This window comes from Podarcis raffonei, chromosome 8 (assembly GCF_027172205.1).
Source record: "Podarcis raffonei isolate rPodRaf1 chromosome 8, rPodRaf1.pri, whole genome shotgun sequence".
Lineage (NCBI taxonomy): Eukaryota > Metazoa > Chordata > Lepidosauria > Squamata > Lacertidae > Podarcis > Podarcis raffonei.
This window is the reverse complement of record NC_070609.1, coordinates 10,487,086-10,511,026: the sequence shown is the minus strand read 5'-3', so window position 1 is coordinate 10,511,026 and position 23,941 is coordinate 10,487,086. Positions and strand designations below refer to the sequence as shown.

The following is a 23,941-nucleotide window of genomic DNA, read 5'->3' as shown; positions in this document are numbered from 1 at the left end:
AAGCTGTACGCTGGCTCCCTCAGCCAATAAAGCGAGATGAGCGCCGCAACCCCAGAGTCGGTTTTTTTCCTTTAAAGAAAGGTAAAAAGCAAACTAACAAATAAAACTAGGTTGGAAACCAGACGAAAAAGGACTTGGGTTAATCCATTTCACCCGGGAACCAAGTTGCCAGGACATTTGCCAAAGCACTTTGACAAAGACTGATTTGGGGGGGACCTGCAGTTCAACCCTCCTAGAAGGATGACCTTACTCAGAAATTTATTCCGATGCGTTTCAAGGAACTCTCTCAATACATGCAATGATGTGCCACCTGGTGGTGATTCAGGAAATTTCCTTTATTTTTAAATTGCATCTACCAGCAGCTTTATTGATTTATTTAAAAGCATTTCCAAAGTGCTTAAAATCTGTAAGTGGTGTACTATGTACTCTCTCTCTCTGAAATACTACCCAAAACGAATAAAACAGTACAGGGGTACCTCGGGTTACATATGCTTCAGGTTACATACGCTTCCGCTAACCCAGAAATATTACCTCAGGTTAAGAACTTTGCTTCAGGATGAGAACAGAAATTGTGCTTCAGCGGCGCAGCGGCAGCAGGAGGCCCCATTAGCTAAAGTGGTGCTTCAGGTTAAGAACAGTTTCAGGTTAAGAACGGACCTCCGGAATGAATTAAGTACTTAATCTGAGGTTGTTGTTTAGTCATTTAGTTGTGTCCGACTCTTCGTGACCCCATGGACCAGAGCACGCCAGGCACCTCTGTCCTCCACTACCTCCCGCAGTTTGGTCAGACTCATGTTTGTGGCTTCGAGAACACTATCCAACCATCTCATCCTCTGTCGCCCCCTTCTCCTTGTGCCCTCCATCTTTCCCAGCATCAGTGTCTTCTCCAGGGAGTCTTCTCTTCTCATGAGGTGGCCAAAGTACTGGAGCCTCAGCTTCACGATCTGTCCTTCCAGTGAGCACTCAGGGCTGATTTCATTAAGAATGGATGCGTTTGATCTTCTTGCAGTCCATGGGACTCTCAAGAGTCTTCTCCAGCACCATAATTCAAAAGCATCAATTCTTCGGCGATCAGCCTTCTTTATGGTCCAGCTCTCACTTCCATACATCACTACTGGGAAAACCATGGCTTTAACTATACGGACCTTTGTTGGCAAGGTGACGTCTCTACTTCTCAAGATGCTGTCTAGGCCTGTCATTGCCCTTCTCCCAAGAAGCAGGCGTCTTTTAATTTCGTGGCTGCTGTCACCATCTGCAGTAATCTGAGGTACCACTGTATAAAATATATAAAAGCAAATGAAACAGAGATTCTGGGGTTATGGGTTGGAGAAGGCCTGGGCAAAGCATTGCGAACTTAAGCGATCATCTTCCTTGGATTTTCAGTCCTAACCAACTGGATATACCATGTTCAAAAGCACACGCGAGTAGATAAATATGTACCACTGCGGCGGGAAGGTAAACAGCATTTCCGTGCGCTGCTCAGGTTTCCATCATGGTGTTCCGTTGTGCCAGAAGCGGTTTATTCATGCTGGCCACATGACCCACAAAGCTGTCTGTGGACAAACACCGGCTCCCTTGGCCTGAAGCGAGATGAGTGCCACAACCCCATAGTTGCCTTTGACTGGACAAACCATCCAGGGGTCCTTTACCTTGACCCTGGGGCATGTTCTTACACCACCAAGAAAGGAGGCAGCTGGCCCATTAGCCAGGGCTGGCCCTTCCATTGGGCAGAGTGAAATAGCAGCCTCAGGCAGCTGATTTGAAAGTATAACAAATTGCTAATTACTTGTTGCGGCCAAGAAGGAAGAACTTTTGCAAGCTCAACAACTTTGCCAAAAAGAAATGCTCAACTACTCTTGTTGCCTCAGGCAACCAATTCTTTTGGACCAGCTCCGTCCATAGCAAAAAATGGAATATGGTTTTCTGTTTCTTTAATCCAGAAACAGGTGCTCCCCAGAGGCTGCTGGCTGGATCTGATGGGGGTTGTAATCAAAAACATCTGCCAGGCACCTGGTTGGCAAAGGATGCCATGAGCTATATTTGCAGACTCAGTCACTGGCCACACAAGTAACATTTTGATGAATTTAATGGCCGTTATGGGGAGAGCTTCCCAGAGTAGGGCATCGGAAGCTATTCCATGCAGATTCAGAGCTAGCTCAGAACTTTTATTCCCACTGGATCTCCAAGGTATCAGGCAGCGCTTCCTTTGCCCTTCCACAAGATCCCTTTAACCAGAGAACCAGGGGGCTGTACTTTGGACTTCCAGGGTGTGCCCTTCCATTGACGCTCCAATTCAGAAGTAAAATGGACATTGGTGGGTTCATGCATTACCACTTCGGCTGGTTGTACATTGGCTGGTCTCTCTGTTGGAGGGCCTGAGGACAAAATGGAGTTGCATGAGACAGAAGCACCGAGAGCAAAACTTTCTTTTCTTCTTTTTTAACCTGGGTATCCTGGGAAGTTGGCCACTGAGGTTGAATGGCCATCTCTAGTATTGCAGGGGGTTGGACTAGATGACCGTTTGGGTCCCTTCCAACTTTACAGTTCTGTGAGCCTATGATTCTAACCGTGGAGGTACCACACAGCCAGCCATATTAATAGCCGTTTATAGACTTATCTACCATAAAATTGTCCTGAGTCTTTGAAAATTTAATTATTTGTACTTTAATTATTTATTTTAAGACTCTTCTAAGTTCTTTTTTTAAAAATAATCTTTATTCATTTAAATTACACACTTATACAAAGAATTTACAAAGAATTTACAATCTCGTACTACAAAAAGAAAAATAAAGAAAAAAGAATTAAGAAAAAAGAAAAGAAAATACAGAAAGAAGAAAAAGCAAATTTATGTACATAAAAAAACTTCATCTTCCTAATTAATACTTAATTAAACACTTAAATAAAAAGGACTTCTGACAAAACGAGTCTTCCAATCATTCTCATTGTACTGTTTATACTGTCGTTTCTTTCGCACAGTTTTATATTCTTTAATATTCTTCCCGTCTACACCACAAACGGTATTTGTTGTGTTTACAAGTATCACTCAAGTTCTGCTAATATGGTGTGATTGGTACAATATGATCTTATATAATCCTTAAATATTCTCCATTCTCCAAATATTTTCTGGTTCAGTACTCCTCTAACTCTTCCCGTCAGTTTTGATAGTTGTCTTAAGAACTCTTCTAAGTTCTTAAGACAAACAACCTTTAACCAAGAAAGGAAGAGGAAGGGAAAAGCATCAGATGACATCCCCCATCATCTTGGATGTCAAGATGTTACTTTACAAGGTCAGCATATGTGGAGGAGGTGTTCGCGTACATGTCTGAAAATTTCTGCTTCTCTTATTCTGCTAGGGCTCAGGGGCTTGGTCAGGCCAGGTAAATCAGGACCACGGACAGTTCCCAGTCAACCATGTTGCTGAGTTAAAGAGGATGTTGTTTCAGCCAGAGACCAAAGTCATCTGAGGACTTAAGAAGATTGGTAGGGCTATGTCCCTTTGAGAGAGGAGATCACATGGGATCACATGTCTTTTCTGAGAGAAGGATAAATGTGAAGGACCTTCACCTACCTGGTACATGCGGTTGGGATCAGAGGAGCTGTCAGACTTGACCTGGATTTAATACAAATGACAGTAATAGTAATGATGCTAAAGAACAGTTCTTGGTCATTAAGCAACAGCACCAGTAGCAGGGACTGGTGAACTGTTGAGCCCAGACAGTACGTTAGTGCTGAATTCTGAATATGGCTAGTTCTAATAGCAAACTTAATAATAATAATAATAATAATAATAATAATAATAATATACCTGGCTAACACCAGGTATAAAACAATTGATTAAAAATACAGCTTAAAAACAAGATTAAAATACAACATGAAAATGCAGCCTCATTTCAGAAGAAACTCAAATCAAAAACTTTTTGGGGATGAAAACGTCAAATCTCCACCAAGGCCAACTATCCAGACTGGTTCTACGTGGGCCAGAAAAAGCCAAGGATGTCCCCAAATAGGAGTTCCATCACAGAAGGAGAAATGAAAAAGGATAGAGGGGAAGGGGATCAAGTTGATTCCAAGCCATAGGCCGGGCGGAACAACTCTGTCTTACAGGCCCTGCAGAAAGAAATCAGATCCTGCAGGGCCCTGGTCTCATGAGTCAGAGTGTTCCACCAGGCTGGAGCCAGTGTTGAAAAGGCCCTGGCTCTGGTTGAGTGCTGTGTGGCAACAGAAATTGAACCAAAATGGATCCGTTGAGAAATGAAGGCGGGTATCAAGAGGCTTAGGTGAACCCTGGGAAGACGCAGGCTTGCAAAACATTTTTTAACGCCGCAGAGGAGGGCAGCCTCCCTTTTAGAAAGCCGATTTTTCGTGTCCCAATCCCACCCTCTTTGCTGAGTTGTCAACTGCTAATCCTTTTCCTGCCTTACTGATTGTATATTCCTTGGGGCAGGGCCCTTGCAATCCTTTCACGTTCTTAAATGGACTGCACATAGTCTGCATGCTGAAAATAGACTTGGAATAGGATTTGGCAGTGCAAACGGCTTCCCTCGCTATACTGAGGTCTCACCTGTCCAGAAAAGGGAACATCGTCATGTAAAGGAGGTGCAGATACAACCTGCGCAGAAGTCTTAAATCTCAGGCGACAGGCCCCTGAAGGAGGAAGAAAAGTGGGAATCAAACCTGAACATTCACCCTACAGAGAGTTTTGCTTTTATGTTTTTCTTTTTTTAAAATATTGTTTTATTGTTTTCTTTAAGTATTCTTTTCCCAACTATCCATACCATTACGATGTATTCCCTTTGACTCTGCCGAGTCTTGACTTCCCTCCCTCCCTTCAGTTGGTATATTTATCACATTCTTATCACGTATATTATTCTTATATCTCTACTGTTTTACATTGAAGATATTATTCCAGTCCTGCTAGTTTTGTTAAGTTTTTACAGTTCTCCTTTAGTTTTTTTCTTTATAAAAAGGGATGATATTGGGGTAAAGAATTGAGATGATAGAAGCAGAACTGATTTGGAGCAGGATCTGCCAGAAAATTAAAAGGGGAATAAATAAATGGAAGAGGGACTTAACTGAAGATTTTTTGGGGTGTGTGTGACATGGATGGCTTGCATGCTCTAACTGTATTTTTCTGTGTATAACATACCCCCATGAATAAGACGCCCCCTATTTTGGGGACTCCAAATTGAGAAAGGGGGGGGGGCAATTGTATCTGTGTATAAGACGACCTACAATTTTGAACATAATTTTTAAATAAAATAACCTAGTCTTATACACAGAAAAGTATGATGCCCTCTATGTGGGGCTACCTTTGAAGGTGACTTGGAAACCACCAACTAATCTAGAATCCAGCAGCCAGACTGGTGACTGGGAGTGGCCACCGAGGCCATATTGTACTGGTCCTTAAAGACCTACATTGGCTCCAAGTACATTTCCGAGCACAATTCAAAGTGTTGGTGCTGACTTTTAAAGTCCCAAACGGCCTCGACCCAGTATACTTGAAGGAATGTCTCCACCCCCATCGTTCAGGCCAGACACTAAGGTCCAGCTCCAAGGGCCTTCTGGCGGTTCCCTCACTGCAAGAAGTCAAGTTACAGGGAACCAGGCAGAGGGCCTTCTCAGCAGTGGCGCCCGCCCTGTGGAACGCCCTCCCAGCAGATGTCAAAGAGAACAACAACTACCAGACTTTTAGAAGACATCTGAAGGCAGCCCTGTTTAGGGAAGCTTTTAATGTTTGATGCATTACAGTATTTTAATATTTTGTTGGAAGCCACCCAGAGTGGCTGGGAAAGCCCAGCCAGATGGGCGGGATATCAATTAATAATAATAATAATAATAATAATGATGATGATGATGATGTGGCATTTATGTCTAAGTTAGCACAAACATATTTTATGCATGCTTTCTGCGGACCCTCTGCCCCTGCCCTGTCCAACAATACCCCTGGGCTCCAGTAGTTGGCGACAGGACCCAGGAATCTGAGGCTCCGCACTTCCAACGTCTTACTCACAGAACAAGACACAAAGCAGTGTTCCAAACAACGTCAGCGCAACCAGAGACCCGATGACAATCCGAGAAACGACTCCTGCTTTCAGCACAGCAGAATCTGGAACCAGAAAGAAGGTTTTGAGGAACGCAGCAATGGCAGCAATAAGGACCATCTGGCTGACTGTCTCTTTTCAAACACATCAAGGCCTTTGAGGTGAATGGAGGAAAGAATAACATAGTCATGATGCAAAACACAGAAATGAAAGAATCTCTCTTTTTAAAAGCTAGACAACCCAGGCCCTGCAATTTCCCATCCAGAGCGGGCGCTACCATGGATCTGTTCCTTAAGTGAAGGCTGGTAATAGGCAATGGCTGAGTTTCCTTCCATCTGAGGACCCTTGTTAATGGAGAAATCTGAGGGCTCCCTTGGCCAAAAAACAAGGACACCAGCCAGGAATACCAGAGCAAAACAGCAGCCAGTCGGCTTGGTCTTTATTGAAGACTGTCGCGACAGGACTCCCACCTGCTGCAAAGTGGAACAAGATGAAAGCCCTGAACAAAAGAGCCCCAAAACTTTTATTAGCTGCTAATCCCCATGTTACACCCCCCCCAAAACTACATCACTCATACATCATGGTTACATCATGAAAAGAGAGGTCTGGTGGCAGTAATCTGAGCATCCTGGACCCTGCCCCATGGCTCCCCTTGCCCTCCACCAAACACCCATCAAGTGTAACAAAAAAGATATTTACATTTCCCTGTTTCCCAGCCAAGTTAATCACACCCTTTTGTCTTCATCTGGGTTTGTTATTTCTGGAATGGCTACCTGTCTGGCACTCAGGTATCAGGATGCCAGAGGCAGAGGGACTGCTGAGTAGCTGAGCTCACATGTCTATATGAATTTCTGAAGTTTTCCCAGTGAGCCAGTACACAGATACATCTATCAGTGAATTCTTACATTTGGTATTGTGAAGCAAAGGCCCTTTGAATAGATAGGAAGAAACTGTGAGGAAGTGTTTTGTGGGGACAAATCACAAAAGTCACAAAAGTGATTGTGCTGATTTTGGTAGTGGGCTGCATGTGCATGATATCTGCTGGAGGGGCAACCCCCACCCCCAAGCTATACATAAATTCCTGCAACACCCTGAGCACTAGTAATGAATAACCTATCTGGGCAGAAACTCTTCCTTTCTTTTGGCTTTGCTGGCTCCACCATTTTTACTATTAATCAATTAATTAAAATTGTTAACCACCCATTATACGTAGATCTCAGGACGGTTCACAACAATTTAAAAAACCCACAAAATACATGATAAAAATAAGAACAACAAACTAATAATTCCCCCCTCGCCACACATTTAAAAGGGCACCGGATGCCAATCAGCCAAAGGCCTGCAGGAAGAGGGACGTTTTTGCTTGGCGCCTAAAGGTGTATAATGAAGGCAGCAACTGAACTATTTCCGTTGGGGTTTTGCCCTGGGCTTGAGTCAAGCAAAAACTGAGGGTTGTGGTTGCCACATAAGAGGGGTTTAATAAGCGGGAAGAGACCTTACCCTCAATCAAAAGGCTCCATTTTATGGAGTTACCACCACCCAGGGCATGTTCCAGAACCACCGTGTTGTGCTAGGAATTATGGAATTGCGGCAGGAACCTTCTTAAAAGTACCTGCCTTCAATATCTGACCTAAACATTCTTCTTCTTCTAATTCTCCACGATTTGCTTGCAGTTAATGAACCCAACAGTTATGACAGGGCTTCTCCTTGGAGACAGTTGTGCTGGGGGCAAGTTCACTCAGCCCTCAGCAGAAATGCTCAGAGACCTAGCCAGAAGTTGCTTAGAGGACACATTTGGAGGGATAAAAGGGAAGAAACTTCTAAAGGCACCAATAGGACCCCCTAAAAGATTGGGGGGATCATGGCTGAGACCTCTAGGTTTGCACTCCCTGTTTCAAAACCCAGAGACCCTTCTGTTCTCAATGTATAATAATAATAATAAATAATAATAATAATAATAATAATAATAATAATAATAATTTATTTATACCCCGCCCTCCCCAGCCAAGGCCAGGCTCAGGGCAGCTAACAACCAATAATAAAAACAAATTGAAAGAATACAACTTAAAAACAAGATTAAAATACAACATTAAAACATTAAATGTATAGGTTCCAGAGTCATTTGGCCCTCGAAGCTCAGTAGAGGAGGCAGATTTGGGTGCATAAAAGGTCAGAATGACTGGAGAACAAGCTAATCATACCTGGGATGGTTATATTGATAGCCCCTGTTCTGTGTTCCAGAGGTCCTTCTGCTTCCAGTGTATAGGTTCCAGAGTCGCTTGGTGTTAAATCTGTGATACGAAGGGAACAGTCTCTTCTTCCAGTCTCCCTGTCAGTGAAGGCAGATCCGTTTTTCTGTGAAATCACCGGAGCTAGGAAATAGGTGAAGATTCGATTTTCGTCAGCACTTGACCCTCGGTACCATTTGCAGCTACGAAGTGTGGTCACATCAATATCTCCTGGTGTTAATGTGACACTCTCTCGTTCTTGCAGTATTTCTGGTTCAGCTTTGATAGGTATCCCAGTCTTGGCCTGGGCTTGAGTCCAGAGGAAGCAGGAACTCAGGATGGAGGCTGCAGCATGAAGCAGGGGAAAGAAGAGCAAAAACACATCCTCGTATTATAATTTCTTTCCCTTTTTTACAATTTATTTATTCGGTTTTTCAGATTAAAATTTTACAGTCACATATCCAACATACGGTATAAAAACAAGATTCCAAAGAATCTCTTGGAGTTATCTCCTCCCCTTTGTGGCTCCTATTGTTAATCGTTTCCTCCTGTATCTTTTATGATAATCCAAATCTTTTTTGTTTTGTTTTGTTAGAACGTTTATTAATTCTCCAATAAAAGGCATCCAATTAACATATCAAATCATAATCCAAATCTTCTATCCCTCCATTGTGTCCAAGATTCACCAGTAAACTACAAGTGATATTCCAACCCTACTAACGATTTTAACTGTTTACAATGGTCTTTAAGACAAGTAATAAAATTTTCCCCATTCCTTATTAAAACTTTGGTCTTCCTTATTTCTGATTCTTCCGGTCATTTTAGCCATTTCGGCACAATCCATCAACCTTGATCTGCCATTCTTCTCTGGCAGGGACTTTATCTTCTTTCCATCTCTTTCCATTATAATTTCTTAGTTTATATGTCACTAATATGCTAATATGTCACTATATGCTAAAATAGGCTTCTAAGTGGATTATAGATTATAAAAACAAATTGCACAAATATTGAAATGTAAACATTCACAATTCAAGTACATAATAAAACAATTCCCTATGTGCATGTGTGTGTGTGGTTGTTGTTGTTATATTTATTATAATATTTATTTATAACCCAGCTTTTCCCCAGACTGTTAGGTTGTGGGTGAACATATCAGACGACACAGCAATTCTTCAGACAGCTCTTGTTTATTCACAGGCCAGAACAGAACTGAACTGAAGGGTTCAGTCAGCCTGCTTGTATAGAGCTCCAGTACAACGTAACTATAACAATTTTCTAAAACTATCCAATCACTGAACGTCACTTTCGATCCCTTATTTGCATAACTATCTAAAGTATCCCCCTGCTGGCCCAGGGTGAGAACTTCAGTACATAACACAGATGACAACTCAAAAGCTACAAACATAGGGGGGGAAATCATTAAAAGATAATTACACAAACCCAAACACACATTTATGATCTATTAAAAATAGAGATAATAACAGTAAAAACATCACAGCACCAGCCCTTTCCTTAAGAATAGTCAGTTCCTAAAAGCCTGGCATGCTCTGGTCCATGGGGTCACGAAGAGTCGGACACGACTAAACGACTAAACAAAAGCATGCTGGAATAAGAAGGAAGAAACCAGTCTAACTTCTCTAGGAACTGAGCTCCAAAGTTTGGGAGCAGTCACTGAGAAGGCCCTGTCCTACATCCCAACCAAGATTGGCTGTGAGGGGGGCAGGAATGAGAAAAGGGCCTCCTCTAAAGGTTATGTTATGGTTTTTCAAAGTTATATGTAAACAACCCTGCGCTCTTCAGATGAAGAACGGTATATAATTTATTATTATTATTAAAGTGATTGTGTGTATGAGTGTGTGTGTGTCCTGCTCACTGCTGGACTGCAGCCCCAAAGAACTTCCCAGAGTAGCTTAAGCAGTCAATCCCTCTTCACAGGCATCTCTGGGAATTGTAGTTTTGAGAGGGGAAATAGAAGTCAGATGACAACTCTCGGCACCCTTAACAAACCACACCTCCCAGAATCCTTTGGGGGGAAGCCATGATGGTTTAAAGTGGTATCACAGTGCCTTAAATGCATACTGTGAATGTGGCCTATCGCCCTTAGAGAGATCGAAATCTCTTTTTGTGCTATCAGATAGCAGATAATAATAATAATTTATTATTTGTACCCCGCCAATCTGGCTGGGTTTCCCCAGCCACTCTGGGCGGTTTCCCACAAGGATTAAAAATACATCAAAATGTCACACATTAAAAACTTCCCTGAACAGGGCTGCCTTCAGACGTCTTCTAAATGTCAGGTAGTTGTTTATCTCTTTGACATCTGGTGGGAGGGCGTTCCACAGGGTGGGCGCCACTACCGAGAAGGCCCTCTGCCTGGCTTCTATCAGTGAGGGAACCACCAGAAGGCCCTTGGCGCTGGACCTCAGTGTCCGGGCAGAATGATGGGGGCAGAGACGCTCCTTCATGTATACTGGACCGAGGCCATTTAGGGCTTTAAAGGTCAACACCAACACTTTGAATTGAGCTCAGAAACGTAGTGGGAGCCAGTGTAGGTCTTTCAAGACTGGTGTTATGTGGTCTCGGCGGCCACTCCCAGTCAACAGTCTAGCTGCTGCATTCTGGATTAGTTGTAGTTTCCGGGTCATCTTCAAAGGTAGCCCCACGTAGAGCGCATTGCAGTAAAATCTTGGGAAATAGGTGGCTGGAGCTGTACAGTCAGCCACCAAAGACTAGCCACCTTCCGGCATAGGATGAATCAAAACCCAGCACCTATTTCCCCTCCCTCTTTGTGTCTCCTTCCTCCTATTTAGGATCCCTATCCATCTCACCTTTGAAGAGTGTGGCCTGCCATGAGCCCTTCTTCCCCAGCGAAGCCCTAGCACACCACCGCGGCTTCTCCTGCATCATTTCAGACTTTGATCCAGAGGATACTCCCCTCAGCTGACTCCTGGATTCCTCCTCTTTCTGGTGCTCCTGTGTTTCCTGCTTCTGTGCCGGGCAAGAGCCCCCGACGGGCACAGAGTAGGGTGGGGAACTTGGCACCAGGAGCCCACACCTCACATCTCTTTCTGTGCCGAAGCTAGCCGGCCAGGGGACAGGCTGTGGGGCAGAGACCAGAGCCGAGGCCCGGCTTCTGGCTGCGGCAGAAAGGGGAAGGAAGGAAGGAGGCGGCACTACCCAGAAGGGTTGAAGAAGAGGCAAACTTCCTTCCCTTGGCCCCACTTGGAGATCAAAAGTTGGAGGGAGGGATTTGTTCTCAGTTCCTTCTTTGCACAAAAGCTCGTAACAAGAGCTCAAGGAGAAGAAGAAGAGGAGTTTGGATTTGATATCGTGCTTTATCACTACCTGAAGGAGTCTCAAAGTGGCTAACACTCTCCTTTCCCTTCCTCCCCCACAACAAACACTCTGTGAGGTGAGTGGGGCTGAGAGACTTCAGAGAAGTGTGACTGGCCCAAGGTCACCCAGCAGCTGCATGTGGAGGAGCGGAGACGCGAACCCGGTTCCCCAGATTACGAGTCTACCGCTCTTAACCACTGCACCACACTGGCTCTCCCCATCAAGGAGATGACTGGGACCACAATCCTAACCCCACTTTACATGGGAGTGTGCCTCACTGAATTCAGTAGGACTTGTTTCTGAGTAGGCATGGTTAGGATAGCAGACTTATATGCCCTGCACCCTCAAATAAGCTTTTGGCCACCTCATATCATCTACTGCTATGAGCAGGTGACTGTCTCCTTAAGATCCCATTATCTCTGATCAAGACTGTTGTCTTTGAGCAATGCTCTCTTCATACACAATGAGCCTAGGTCAGGAGCCGGCAATTTTTTTTAGCTGCGGGCTGGTCCACTGTCCCTCAGACCTTGTGGTGGGCCAGAGAAGCGGCACTGGGGGGCGGAGCTGGAAGAAGAGGCGAGGGGGGCAAAAACCACTTGAACCACTTGGTCCCACTGCTAAAACTTTTTATTGCACCAGGCGACTGTGGGAGAATTCTACATTCTTCTCTTCAGACAAGGAAACCAATTTTTTCAACACACTTCCCCAAAACAATCCAGGCAAAGGAGGTGAGTCATAGGAGATGTTTGCACTGAGGAGAGCACCAGGGGAGAATTATCCCTGATCATTTCTTCTTGATTTCTGAGCATATTATGTTGCTTTCCAAAGGCCGGACGGCCGCTGGCTCTGGCTGAGAAGGGTGGTTGGGCTTGAAGGCTAGTGTTGAATATTGTATGTCTTCACCCTGCAAGAGACCATAAGAAGGAGTCAGTGGGACCAAGGGGAGGTTCAAACACATTGCTGTGTGGAGGGCTCTAATGGTGCAGCACTTTGAGTGTTTATTGCAAGGCTGTTCCCTGGATTTCTAGCTTTCATTGAATTTTTCAAAAGCAAATACGATGACACAACAGAGCTCACAACCTTCTACTTGCAGGGTTATAAGGGAAAGCATGAAATCAACGATCAATCTGTTATCCAGGAAACATCAAACTTGATCCCAACTTACAGTAATCCAGCCAGCGAGTGTAAAGGTGTCAGGATAACAGCCAAGCTCTAGATCCTTCCTTTTAAATATATTTTTAAATTTCACTTAAAAAACACAACAAACACATAAACTCAACAAATTCATAGGTACATAGTATTATCGAATACATATATACTTCACACAACATCAGTATTATGAATACCAGCATTGGTATTTGATTTAACATTTTTTCCGGTGCTTCTTTTGCAGATTGTATCAATTTTGTCAGTGGTTCAGCGCACAAAAAAATGCAAAGATGTAAGGGGGGCCTCTGCTTCCTCAAAAATGATTTCAGGAATTTATTTATATTTGTTTGTTTATATATAAAACTGTGCATGGGTCTCCAGAAACAGCTTTGATATATTCCAAGAAAGGAACACCCGTATTTAATTTATCCAACAGGGAGTATGAATAATTACTTTCTATCCTATCAAAAGCTTTTTCAGCATCTAAGAAAAACCAAAGCTATTTCTATTTCTTTCATTTATTAAATACAAGAATTTTCTTGCGTTAACTGATAGTAAACAACCTATAATAACATCCATGGGTCTGGATGTCTATACATTAAAATAACTTTAACCTTTTTGTGTACATTGGAGCAAGAATTCTGAAATCTTGGTTTAATGATGATATTGGTCTATAAGATTAGGGTAATGCTGGATATTTGTCTTTCCTATGAATTAAGCTTATTTTTTCATCTTTCCAAGATTCTTATATTACCTTAGTTAGCTTACAATAGTTAAACAGCTTACCGTATTTTTTGCACCATAACACTCACTTTTTTCCTCCTAGAAAGTAAGGGGAAATGTCTGTGCGTGTTATGGAGGGAATGCCTACGGGTGGCATACCTACGGATTTTCCTCCTCTAAAAACTACGTGCGTGTTATGGTTGGGTGCGTGTTATAGAGCGAAAAATACGGGAATTTTAACAGTACTGCTATCTGAAAATGTTTTTATAAAATTATGCAGGTAAACCATCAAAGCCTGGTGAATTGTTGGTTTTAAGAGCTCTTATAATATTTTGTATTTCTTGGGGATTATTCTCTGTATTGAGCATTTGTCTGTCCTCAGTAAATGCTGCAAGTTTTATTCCAAATAACATGGGTGTCTTTATCCTGGGGTTGCATCAACTGATATAGATTGGAAAATTGCTTTCCAAAGGTGGCCCACACTTTGAAGTTTGTTTCTAAGTGACTTCAAAGGAACCTGCTTGCAAATGAAATTCATATTCATTGTTGTCATGTGATTGACAGGTTGGTGACCTAGCCTACCTGGCAAACTTGGCCCGGGGGGGGGGGGGTTCATGGAGATAAAGATCTGGACTGCTGGGCTGAAGAGGTTCTCCACTCCTGCTCTTACTTCCTTTGCAGGAAGACATTCTCTGCTGCAACTCAACCCCTCTCCCTCTTCTAGACTTTGAATCAGAATGCTGAAGTCTGCATATATTAGGGACCACCATTGTTCTATCCTTACCAATGTGGGTTTGTATTTTGTTCTTACCGATGCACTGAAGCACTGGTCTGAAATTACAAAGAGAAAAAGTCACGGACCTGGAACATACAACAGACAGAACCCAAGCCCAGCAGAACCAAGCAGGACACACTGAGGGGGTGGATGTCAGGTGACTGGTAGATGGGTGATCCAGCCTACATGTCAAAGTTGTCCCACAGGACTCATGGAAATAAGGATCTGGCTCGCTGGGTTGGAAAAGTTCCTCACCCATGTCCTACTTCCTTCTGATGAAGGAAGACCTTCACTTTGCTCTGCTTTGGCTCAAACCCCCTCCTCTCCCCTTCCTACTCCGTTCTAGAGACTGGACCAAAACTCTGGAGTCTGAATACATTAGGAATCATATGTATATCATTCTTACCGTGGTGGGTTTTGTGTCAGCGACGCCCTGCTCTGAAATGACAGAAACAGGACAGAAAGAGCATTAGGGAACAGAGAGAGATCCAGGAGAATAAGCCCACCAGAGCCAAGCAGGAGGCACTGAAAACCCACAACCCTCTGCTCCTTTTGAACCCTCTGCTCAAAGGCTGAGACCACGGAAGGAACAACTCTTATTAGATTAGTGGAAGCAGGCAGGGTGAGTGGCCTGAGATGGGTTAGGGGTGCAAAGAAAATGCCTTGCTAGGATTTCCTCTAGATATTGGGAACTCCGCAAATGGCAAAAAAATACCATTAAGGAAGGTTTCCTCAATCAGACATTTATTGAGTCTGACATCATCTGGAAGGTCACAGCTTAGCTACCCCTCAAGAGCCTAGGGCTTGCCGATCGGAAGGTCAGCAGTTCGAATCCCCATGACATGGTGAGCTCCCGTTGCTCTGTCCCTGCTCCTGCCAACCTAGCAGTTCTAAAGCACATCAAAGTGCAAGTAGATAAACAGGTACCGCTCCTGCGGGAAGGTAAACAGCGTTTCCGTGCTCTGCTCTGGTTTTGCCAGAAGCGGCTTAGTCATGCTGGCCACATGACCTGGAAAAACTGTCTGTGGACAAATGCCGGCTCCCTCGGCCAATAAAGCGAGATGAGCGCCGCAACCCCAGAGTCGTTCACGACCGGACTTAACTGTCAGGGGTCCTTTACCTTTATTTTTTAGAATTGAAAAGTCAACCCAATGTGTACAGTTTCTGACCAATTTTGGAGGGGTGCTTGATGTGGTCATTTACTCATTGCAAATGTTTGTGTATCAGAATCATCAGGTTTAACAGAGGATAGGCCTACGGTGCCTTTGGTGGACTATTGAGAAGAGGGAACCTCAGCTGCTGCAACTTCTCCTGCCCGAGTGTCATAGTTGAAGCAGATATTTCTTCCTCTGTCCCCTCTTCAATATGGCAACCCTGGTTGGTGTTTGTGCATTTGGCTTGGAGGCGCAAACAGCAGGGCACTGAATGCCTCTAAGAGAAGTGTGGGGCGGGACACCAGTGAAGAAGGAGAAGAAGAAGAAGAAGAAGAAGAGTTTGGATTTGATATCCCGCTTTATCACTACCCTAAGGAGTCTCAAAGCGGCTAACAATCTCCTTTCCCTTCCTCCCCCACAACAAACACTCTGCGAGGCGAGTGGGGCTGAGAGACTTCAGAGAAGTGTGACTAGCCCAAGGTCACGCAGCAGTTGCATGTGGAGGAGCGGGGACGCGAACCCGGTTCACCAGATTACGAGTCCACCGCTCTTAACCACACTGGCTCACCACAGTGAGACAGCCTCAAACCCTGAGCGTGAGCAGAGAGACCACTCAAAGCAGTTAAGCAGAGCAGGAACCTCCCGGAGAACCAGGGGGAGATGGCAAATTCAGGGGCACCCTGATTCAAGGGGACCAGAACGGCAGACTTACGATGAGTGAAACCTGGGGTACAGGCACAACCCCAGACCTCCCATGGCCACGATTCCAATCATACAACCTAGGATGATTCCAAAAACTGACGCTTGGGGATGGGAGTCAGCCTCCTCTACATCTGCAAGACGGGAGAGAAAGGTGCTGTGAGCTTTGGAAAGTATGTGTCCATGATTTTCCTTCCCCAGTTGATCACATGAGTATGGGGCAATTTTCTTTTTTTCTCTTTTTAAAATTGCTTTATTGAGATTAAAAAGATGTAACAAACATACAAGTTAATAATAATAATAATAATAATAATAATAATAATAATAATTGTGCTATTTGTTACATCATCACTCCACATTCCACTTACATAAGTATCCAATGACTTCTTGCCACCCCATCGTGTATTTACCGCTTAATCTCTCTAGCACACTATTAATATTCATTTTATTTTATTTGCTTTTGTCTTTTTTTTAAAATAATATTTATTAAGGTTTTAGAGATTACAGAAAAAGAAGAAAAATGAAAAAATGAAAAATTAAATACATAAAAAACAAAAAAACACAAAAAATACAGTAAAACAGAAAAAAGAAAAACAAGCATTTAAAAACACATCCAATGTTTCCCTATCTTTATCTTTCATTTACTTGTTTCATCGACCTCCTCACACCTCCCTTTTTTTGTATTCTAGTTCAATTAGCTGTTTCAGCAAATCCATTCCATCTTACACAATTTTTTGTTCCATAATTTATCTTAACCCAATTTAACCTTAAATTTTCCACTTTGACCCATTAACAATCTATTTTTACTTAATTCTTTGTAACCTTTCTGCTAAAGCCATGTAACTTCATTCCAGCATCCTTCTAACATTCTATTTTATTTGCTTTTGTCAATTATCAATATCGTATTCTCTTGTTAGTCAACATACCACAGAATTCATTTGAGTCCTCCCACTGGCATTATATTATTACAGTAATTTATAAGGTGTTTTTTTTTGTACATATCCCATCTCTTAATAAAAGTTTGCCCTGTAGAACCTCTCAGTTTTACTGTCATTTTTGCCAATTTGGCGTACTCCAACAACTTACTTGCCAACAAAGGTCCGTATAGTTAAAGCCATGGTCTTCCCAGTAGTGATGTATGGAAGTGAGAGCTGGACCATAAAGAAGGCTGATCGCCGAAGAATTGATGCTTTTGAATTATGGTGCTGGAGAAGACTCTTGAGAGTCCCATGGACTGCAAGAAGATCAAATGCATCCATTCTTAAGGAAATCAGCCCTGAATGCTCACTGGAAGGACAGATCGTGAAGCTGAGGCTCCAGTACTTTGGCCACCTCATGAGAAGAGAAGACTCCCTGGAGAAGACACTGATGCTGGGAAAGATGGAGGGCACAAGGAGAAGGGGGCGACAGAGGACGAGATGGTTGGATAGTGTTTTCGAGGTTACCAGCATGAGTTTGACCAAACTGCGGGAGGTAGTGGAGGACAGAGGTGCCTGGCGTGCTCTGGTCCATGGGGTCACGAAGAGTCGGACACGACTAAACGACTAAACAACAACAACAACAACAACAACAACTTACTTTGCCACTCCAGTTTTGTTGGAATTTTCTCTCCTTTCTAGTTTGATGCAATTAATATTCTTGCAGCTACAATAGCATACAAGAATAATTCTCTCGCATTTTTAGGTATATCTGGGCCAAATATCCCTAAGAGAAACACCTCCGGTTTTTAAAATAAAGGATAGGATACCTTAATCATTTTTTTAAGCTCATTATAGATTACATTCCAAAATTCCTTTATTTTCTTGCTTGTTCTCCACATGTGTAACATTGAGTATAGGGCAATTTTCAGCGAAACCAGCTCTTCTGGACATCAACCTAATGTTGCCAGTTATTTGATTCAGAACAGCCTTGATGAATAGCTAAAGGTTTTTTTTCCCCCTCCCTGGCATGGAGATACAGTGGTACCTCTGATTGTGAACGGGATCCGTTCTGGAGGCCCATTCACAACGTGAAAAGCCTGCAACCTGAAGCGCCGTATCTGCGCAGCGCGATTTGGCACTTGTGCGCATGTGCAAAGCGCGATTTAGCACTACTGCGCATGCACGAGGAATGAAACCCAGAAGTAACCCTTTCTAGTACTTGCAGGTTGCTGCGGGACGCAACCTGAAAAAAATGTAACATGAAGCAAACGTAACATGAGGTATGACTGTATGTGGTAAAAAGAGTATCACCAGAATCTTTCTTGCCTGCTCTGACTACTTTTAAAGGCAGGAGCAAAGAAAGAAAGAAAAAAGGTGGCAACTTTGCCCCAAGCTTGTCTGTGGCCTTGCTGCAGTGAAGCATCTCAAACTTTCTCTTCACATCCCTCCACGAATGCAGCTGGAGGGTGACCTGCATGGACAAATGCACCTGTGTGCATTGCACATTCAGGCTTCCCTGCACACGAGAACCTTCCATTCCATTCTGGTTAAGCTGCAGTATTTCTATCCCGTTCTTCATTGGATTTTTCCAACCCCAGAGCAGGGAGCAAAGCGATAAAAATAAAACGGGTAAAACAACAATATAGCAGAAATTACAAAATAGTATTAACAGGACCAGTAACCGACTAAGCAACTCTACCCGAAGGTTAACAAGCAAGATCGCAACGGCATTAATTAACGTTCCCAGTTTATGGAATATGAGGTCAGCAGGGCTGCCAGGTAGTGACATGCAGATGGATTTGTTGGGCTCCCTCATCACTCTTCTCCATGCATATTCCTGCATTGCAACGAGTTGCGCTAGATGTCCCTTGGGGTCCCTTCCAACTCTGCAATTCTATGATTTGTTTAAAAAAACAATTTTTATTACAGATTTCCGTGAATTACAAAAGAACGTGCGATGTCTCTCTTTCTGTGTGTGTTTCAGATTATAAAGTCAATTCTGTGATTACTATTTCCGTTACCACTATTTACCCACCCTGGGCCCTTAGTTCCCAGGGCAGGCTATAATATTAAAACACACAATATTAGAAACAGTTTAAAATAACTTACAGTAATAGAGGTAAGGCGGATCCTAAAAGTAGACACCGTACCTAAGACATTTAAGACTATAAATCCTATCACCGTTCCCGAAGATACTTTAGCAGTCAATGTATAGAGTCCAGAGTCATTTAGCCATAAATCCCTGATGTTAAGGGAGCTGTCTAGGCCCCCAGTCTCCCGCTCAGTGAAGGAAGGTCCATTATTCTGTATTCTAGATGGTACTAGTATATAAGTAAAGATTCGACTAGTCTCCTCAGTTTCCCCTCGGTACCAGATGAAGGTGTTAAGGTTCCCCACATCAAGGTCTACAGGTGTGAAGGTGACACTGCCTCCTCCTTCTGGGTGTTCCGTGTCCATCTTGATGACCGTCTCCTTCTCGCCCTTGGCTTGAGTCAAGAGGAAGCAGGAACTCAGGATGGAGGCTGTAAAGGGGAGAGAGTGAAGAGGAGACATCACTTCAAACAAAAGTCCTAGTTTCAGCACAGTTCTGTTCTCTTTCAGAGATCCACGGACGGCCCCAAAGTCTCTTTCACTGCATCAAAGAGATGTCAACAACTGCAATACACATAGAGACGGAATTGTTGAGCAGTCAAAGAAAAACATTGTCGAAAACGTATAAATTCTTACTAGAGTGGCACAGAAAGGGTGAGGAGGTAAAAAGTGTTATGATTAAGTGGGCCCAAGATTTGGGACATAACATTGGTTTTGAAAAATGGGAAAAAATGTGGACAAAAACAATTAAATTCACAGCATGTATGTCACTCAAAGAAAATGTAACAAAGGTGATGTACCGTTGGTATATAACACCAGCCAAACTCACTAAAATGTATAGAAATCAGGATAAAAAATGTTGGAAATGCAAGGAGAAGGAGGGGAATTTCTATCATATGTGGTGGACGTGTACCATGGTGAAAGCCTATTGGGATATAATTTATAATGAATTAAGAAAGATTTTGAAATATAACTTTAATAAAAAATAAAGAGATGTTCTTGTTAGGTTTAATTGGAGATGAAATCCCCCCAAAAGATGTAAACCTGTTTAAGTATGCCACAGTGGCCGTAAGGATACTTTTGGCTCAGAAATGGAAATCAGAGGAGAGCCCAATACTGGAAGAATGGAGGAGTAAGATGGTGGAATACGCGGAGTTAGCAAAGCTGATGGGGAAGATCCGGAATCAGCGTGATGAACCGTTTCAAAAGGACTGGAGCAAATTTATAGTATATTTGAAAGAACAATGTAAACATTTGAAAACGTTTGTAGCTTTGAGTTGAAATGTTTTGTAAAGAGAATATAAGGAACTGATTTACATTTAAAGAGGTGAATTAAAAAACAAGAGAGAAGGTAAAAAAAGTTGTTATGGAAATGCTAAGAATAAAGTAAATATGTATGGAAGTCAGAAAAAGGGGTGGGAGGAAGTCGATGCTCGAATAGAGCGAGGTTTGAGTTTGTTTTTTTTAATAATCTTTTTATTGAATTCTTGAAAACAACATCAAAGAGCACAAAGACATTAAAAAAGTAATAGATAAAAAAGAAAAAATAGTATCAACAGAAAAGAAAAACTGAAGTAACACAAATAGACATAAAACAAACAAACCTACAAACATCACTCAATTGACTTCCTTCCATCTCAGTTTAGGCTAGGTAAACTCGTAACCTTTCTGCAGTTGTATTATATCTGCTCTATACATCGCAGGTTTTAAATTCCGCCCACTGTGATTTTAGTAATACCCAAATTAACTTCAATGTAACTTAAAAATATATTCCAATCATTCATGAGCTTTACATTTTTTTTTGATGCCTGATCTTTTGTGTCATTCTCGCTAATTCTGTATACTCGAATAGTTTCATTTGCCATTCTCTGACGGTGGGGATGTTAGAGGTTTTCCAGTTTTGTGCTAATAAAATCCTGGCAGCCACCATTGCGTATTGAAAGAATATTTGGTCTTCATTTTTGATCTCCTCTCCGATCATACCTAAAAGGAACGCTTCAGTTTTTTTGGGAAGGTATATTTCAGTATTTTTTTTAATTCATCATAAATTTGTCCCCAAAATCTTTTCACTTCGTCGCAGGTCCACCACATGTGGAAGAAATTACCCTCTTTAGTTTTACATTTCCAGCATGTGCTGTCTCCGGTCTTGTACATCTTCCCCAGTTTTGCCGGGGTGATGTACCAACGATACATCATTTTCTCCATATTTTCTCGGAGAGCAGCACACGCTGTGAACTTCATACCTTTCTTCCAAAGTTTTACCCATCTGTCATACTCCAGGTTATATCCAAGGTCTCTGGCCCATTTGACCATGACTCCTTTCACCTCTTCGTCTTTAGTTTCCCAGTCTAACAGTTGGTTATACATTTTGGATAGAAGTTTAGTATTACTTTCTAAGATTTCCACCTGGTACCTGGACTTTTTTTCACTCATCCCTGTTTTTTTATGATCGTACCATAACGCATTAATTTGGTGAAATTGTATCCATCCAGTTAATTTGTCCTTTAACTCTTCATACGGTCTAATTTTCCACCCTCTTTCTGATTTAACTAGGAGATCTTCGTATGTCCATCTTTCACATTCCATATTTAACTTTTTAATTGTTAGGATATCAATTGGTGAGAGCCACCAAGGGGTGTCTTTGAGGTTTTTTAAAAATGTATGGAAATTGTGTTTATGTTAAAACTGAAAATGCAATAAAAATTAATTTAAAAAAACAAAACAAAAAACACACCACACAACTGCAATACACACATTCTTGAATGTACAAATAAGAGTGGAAGAAACAAAAAAATGTCCTAAGTTTTCACACGCAGGGTCTTCACCCCTTTGCCCACTCCTCCCACATTCTGAAGTTGGGTAGCCAAGGAATTGGTACCCCACCTCACCACCCACTGCGAAAACACAGGGCTGTGTGAGTGTCAGCCACAGCTGATGAACCAGCGATGCCATCTCAGCTGAAGGAAGGAAGATGGTGCCTTTGCTGCACGCTGCAATGTTCTTTGCCATGACTGGCAGATGGAAACCCCCACCCCCAAAACAATTAGGCAAAATAAGGAGCCCCAGGCAAAGGCTCTCAGCCTGCGCAGAATTCAGCCTCTCCGAGTGGAGAATTTCAACTGTCGGGAGTATTCAATTCTCTATGCTATGGTCATCCTGCATAACATTCTTCTGATACAAAACTGAGTGACAGCAGAAATGAAGTCCAAAGGGAAATAGCACCGTGCTCAAGGGAAACCCCCGATCCAAAAGCTGCCAATAGTCATAGCCATAGGCAACTTCCTGGGGTCTTGGGTGCCCGAGCACCCACAAAATTCCCCATGAAGGGGCAGGTCACCCACAAATTTCGGTGCCAGGGCCATGTACGCTGCATGGCATCTGCGGCCCCGGGCACCCATGGGCACCAAGTTGGCACTTCTGCCAATAGCCATGGGGTGGCGGAGAGTCAAGTACTTACTTCTCCTACCCACCTCCACCAAACCATGTCTGCAAGCTGCTGGAAGGGGCGTGTGCGATTTTGATCAGAGGAGCAACGCGCGCACGCATACATTGAAATAAGTCTCAGTGCTTCTGCAGCCCCCCTGCTCCCTCTGGCCCCCGCTCTTCGTTTTAAAAAGTGCTGGGAGCTTCGCAGCACGAAACCATAACCATATCCGTCAGTTTGGTCCCGATCCTGCTTACCTGCGAGGAGCGCTGCGCGCCAGCAGTTCCTCCATCCCGGGGGTCTCCAAGGCTGGGCCGGACGCACGTCCAACCTGCCTATGGCGGGGCTTCGCTTCGTGGTGGGGGCCTCTTCGTTTGCCCGCTTGCGGGCAGCCCAGAGCTGATCCTCCCCGGCCCTGCCTTCCTCGGGGGCCGGGCTTCCATCCACCGCGAGCCGACTCAGCCGGCTGGCTCCTTCCCTGCGTCCTTGGCAAGGTCGGGGGACCGCTGCGCTGTCGCCTATACGCGGACGTCGGGGGCAAGGGATAAGAGGGAGGAGCGCGAAGCCGCGATGGTCAACGCCGCGCTTTCGAAGCTCAGCCGCGTTTGGCCTGGAATCGAGGAGTCCAGGAGCGTCATGAATGCGCAATAAACAGAACGCCTGGGCGGCCCCGACGGTAAAAGAGGGATGGGGACTATGTCGACGAAAGGGGCGGCGCGGATGCGGACGACGTCGATGAAGGCGGCCAGGAGGAGGGCTGCCTGCCAGGGGCTCTTCATAGAATCGTAGTGTTGGAAGGGACCCAAGGGTCATCTAGCCCAACCCCCTGCAACACACCTTCGCAGGGTCCAGGTGAGCCACAGATGCCCTGCTTGCCTTTCCATTTTGGGGGCTTTGCTTGACAGGACAGCAGTGCTGTCAGCCGGATGCCTGGGTTCATAGCTGTCAACTTTTCCCTTTTCTTGCGAGAAATCCTATTCGGAATAAGGAAATTCCCCTCAAAAAAAGGGAAACGTTGACAGCTATGCCCGGGTTCCTTTGCTCTTCCTGTTAACCCCCCACGAGTGCTCCAGGGGGTGGTTTGCTAGCCCAGGAGTGGAACAGGGGCATGGGAGGGTAGGGGCATCCTGTCCTCAGTGTGACTCAGGCAGAGCTGGGCTTCCCCCTCTCCTGACTCCCAGCCCTCTTGTTGGGTGCCAGGTCATGTGCTGGTGGAGTTGAGAAGGGAGCAAAAGCTTTTGGTGGGCATCTGGCAGAAGAAAAAGGGGAAGGAAGGAGCCCGTGGCTTCTTCAGCATCAGCTAATGACGAGGCCAGGGACGCGGGTGGCGCTGTGGGTTAAACCACAGAGCCTAGGACTTGCCGATCAGAAGGTCGGTGGTTCAATTCCCCACAACGGGGT

The 23,941-nt window shown here is 43.8% G+C and overlaps 2 protein-coding genes across 2 annotated transcripts; both read right to left on the bottom strand.

The window, feature by feature from the left end:
- Positions 1-1,264: 1,264 nt before the first annotated feature.
- Positions 1,265-11,688, bottom strand: LOC128418324 (uncharacterized). The gene is made up of 6 exons (XM_053397864.1): positions 11,098-11,688; positions 8,243-8,614; positions 6,011-6,106; positions 4,562-4,644; positions 3,569-3,610; positions 1,265-2,375 (listed from the first exon to the last, which is right to left on the bottom strand). The coding sequence occupies exons 1-6, from the start codon at positions 11,174-11,176 to the stop codon at positions 2,328-2,330; spliced, it is 720 nt and encodes a 239-aa protein (XP_053253839.1). The 5' UTR covers positions 11,177-11,688; the 3' UTR covers positions 1,265-2,327.
- Positions 11,689-12,255: 567 nt separating this feature from the next.
- On the bottom strand, positions 12,256-23,319 carry LOC128419032 (uncharacterized). The gene is made up of 6 exons (XM_053399276.1): positions 23,216-23,319; positions 22,798-23,150; positions 19,135-19,547; positions 14,659-14,690; positions 14,262-14,308; positions 12,256-12,509 (listed from the first exon to the last, which is right to left on the bottom strand). Exons 1-6 carry the CDS (start codon positions 23,317-23,319, stop codon positions 12,505-12,507), a joined length of 954 nt encoding a protein of 317 aa, XP_053255251.1. The 3' UTR covers positions 12,256-12,504.
- Between the last annotated feature and the right edge of the window lie 622 nt (positions 23,320-23,941).

Bases quoted from the DNA above. Each gene is read 5' to 3' on its own strand.
- LOC128418324 (XM_053397864.1), bottom strand. From the start codon at position 11,176: ATGATGCAGGAGAAGCCGCGGTGGTGTGCTAGGGCTTCGCTGGGGAAG. The intron at 8,615-11,097 runs GTGAGATGGATA...TTCATGCTGCAG, and splicing joins GCAGGCCACACTCTTCAAAG to CCTCCATCCTGAGTTCCTGC. The intron at 3,611-4,561 runs GTGAGACCTCAG...TATTAAATCCAG, and splicing joins ATGTTCCCTTTTCTGGACAG to GTCAAGTCTGACAGCTCCTC.
- LOC128419032 (XM_053399276.1), bottom strand. From the start codon at position 23,319: ATGAAGAGCCCCTGGCAGGCAGCCCTCCTCCTGGCCGCCTTCATCGAC. The intron at 19,548-22,797 runs GTAAGCAGGATC...TCCCCTTTACAG, and splicing joins GCGCGCAGCGCTCCTCGCAG to CCTCCATCCTGAGTTCCTGC. The intron at 14,691-19,134 runs GTAAGTTATTTT...CTGTCATTTCAG, and splicing joins TCCGCCTTACCTCTATTACT to AGCAGGGCGTCGCTGACACA.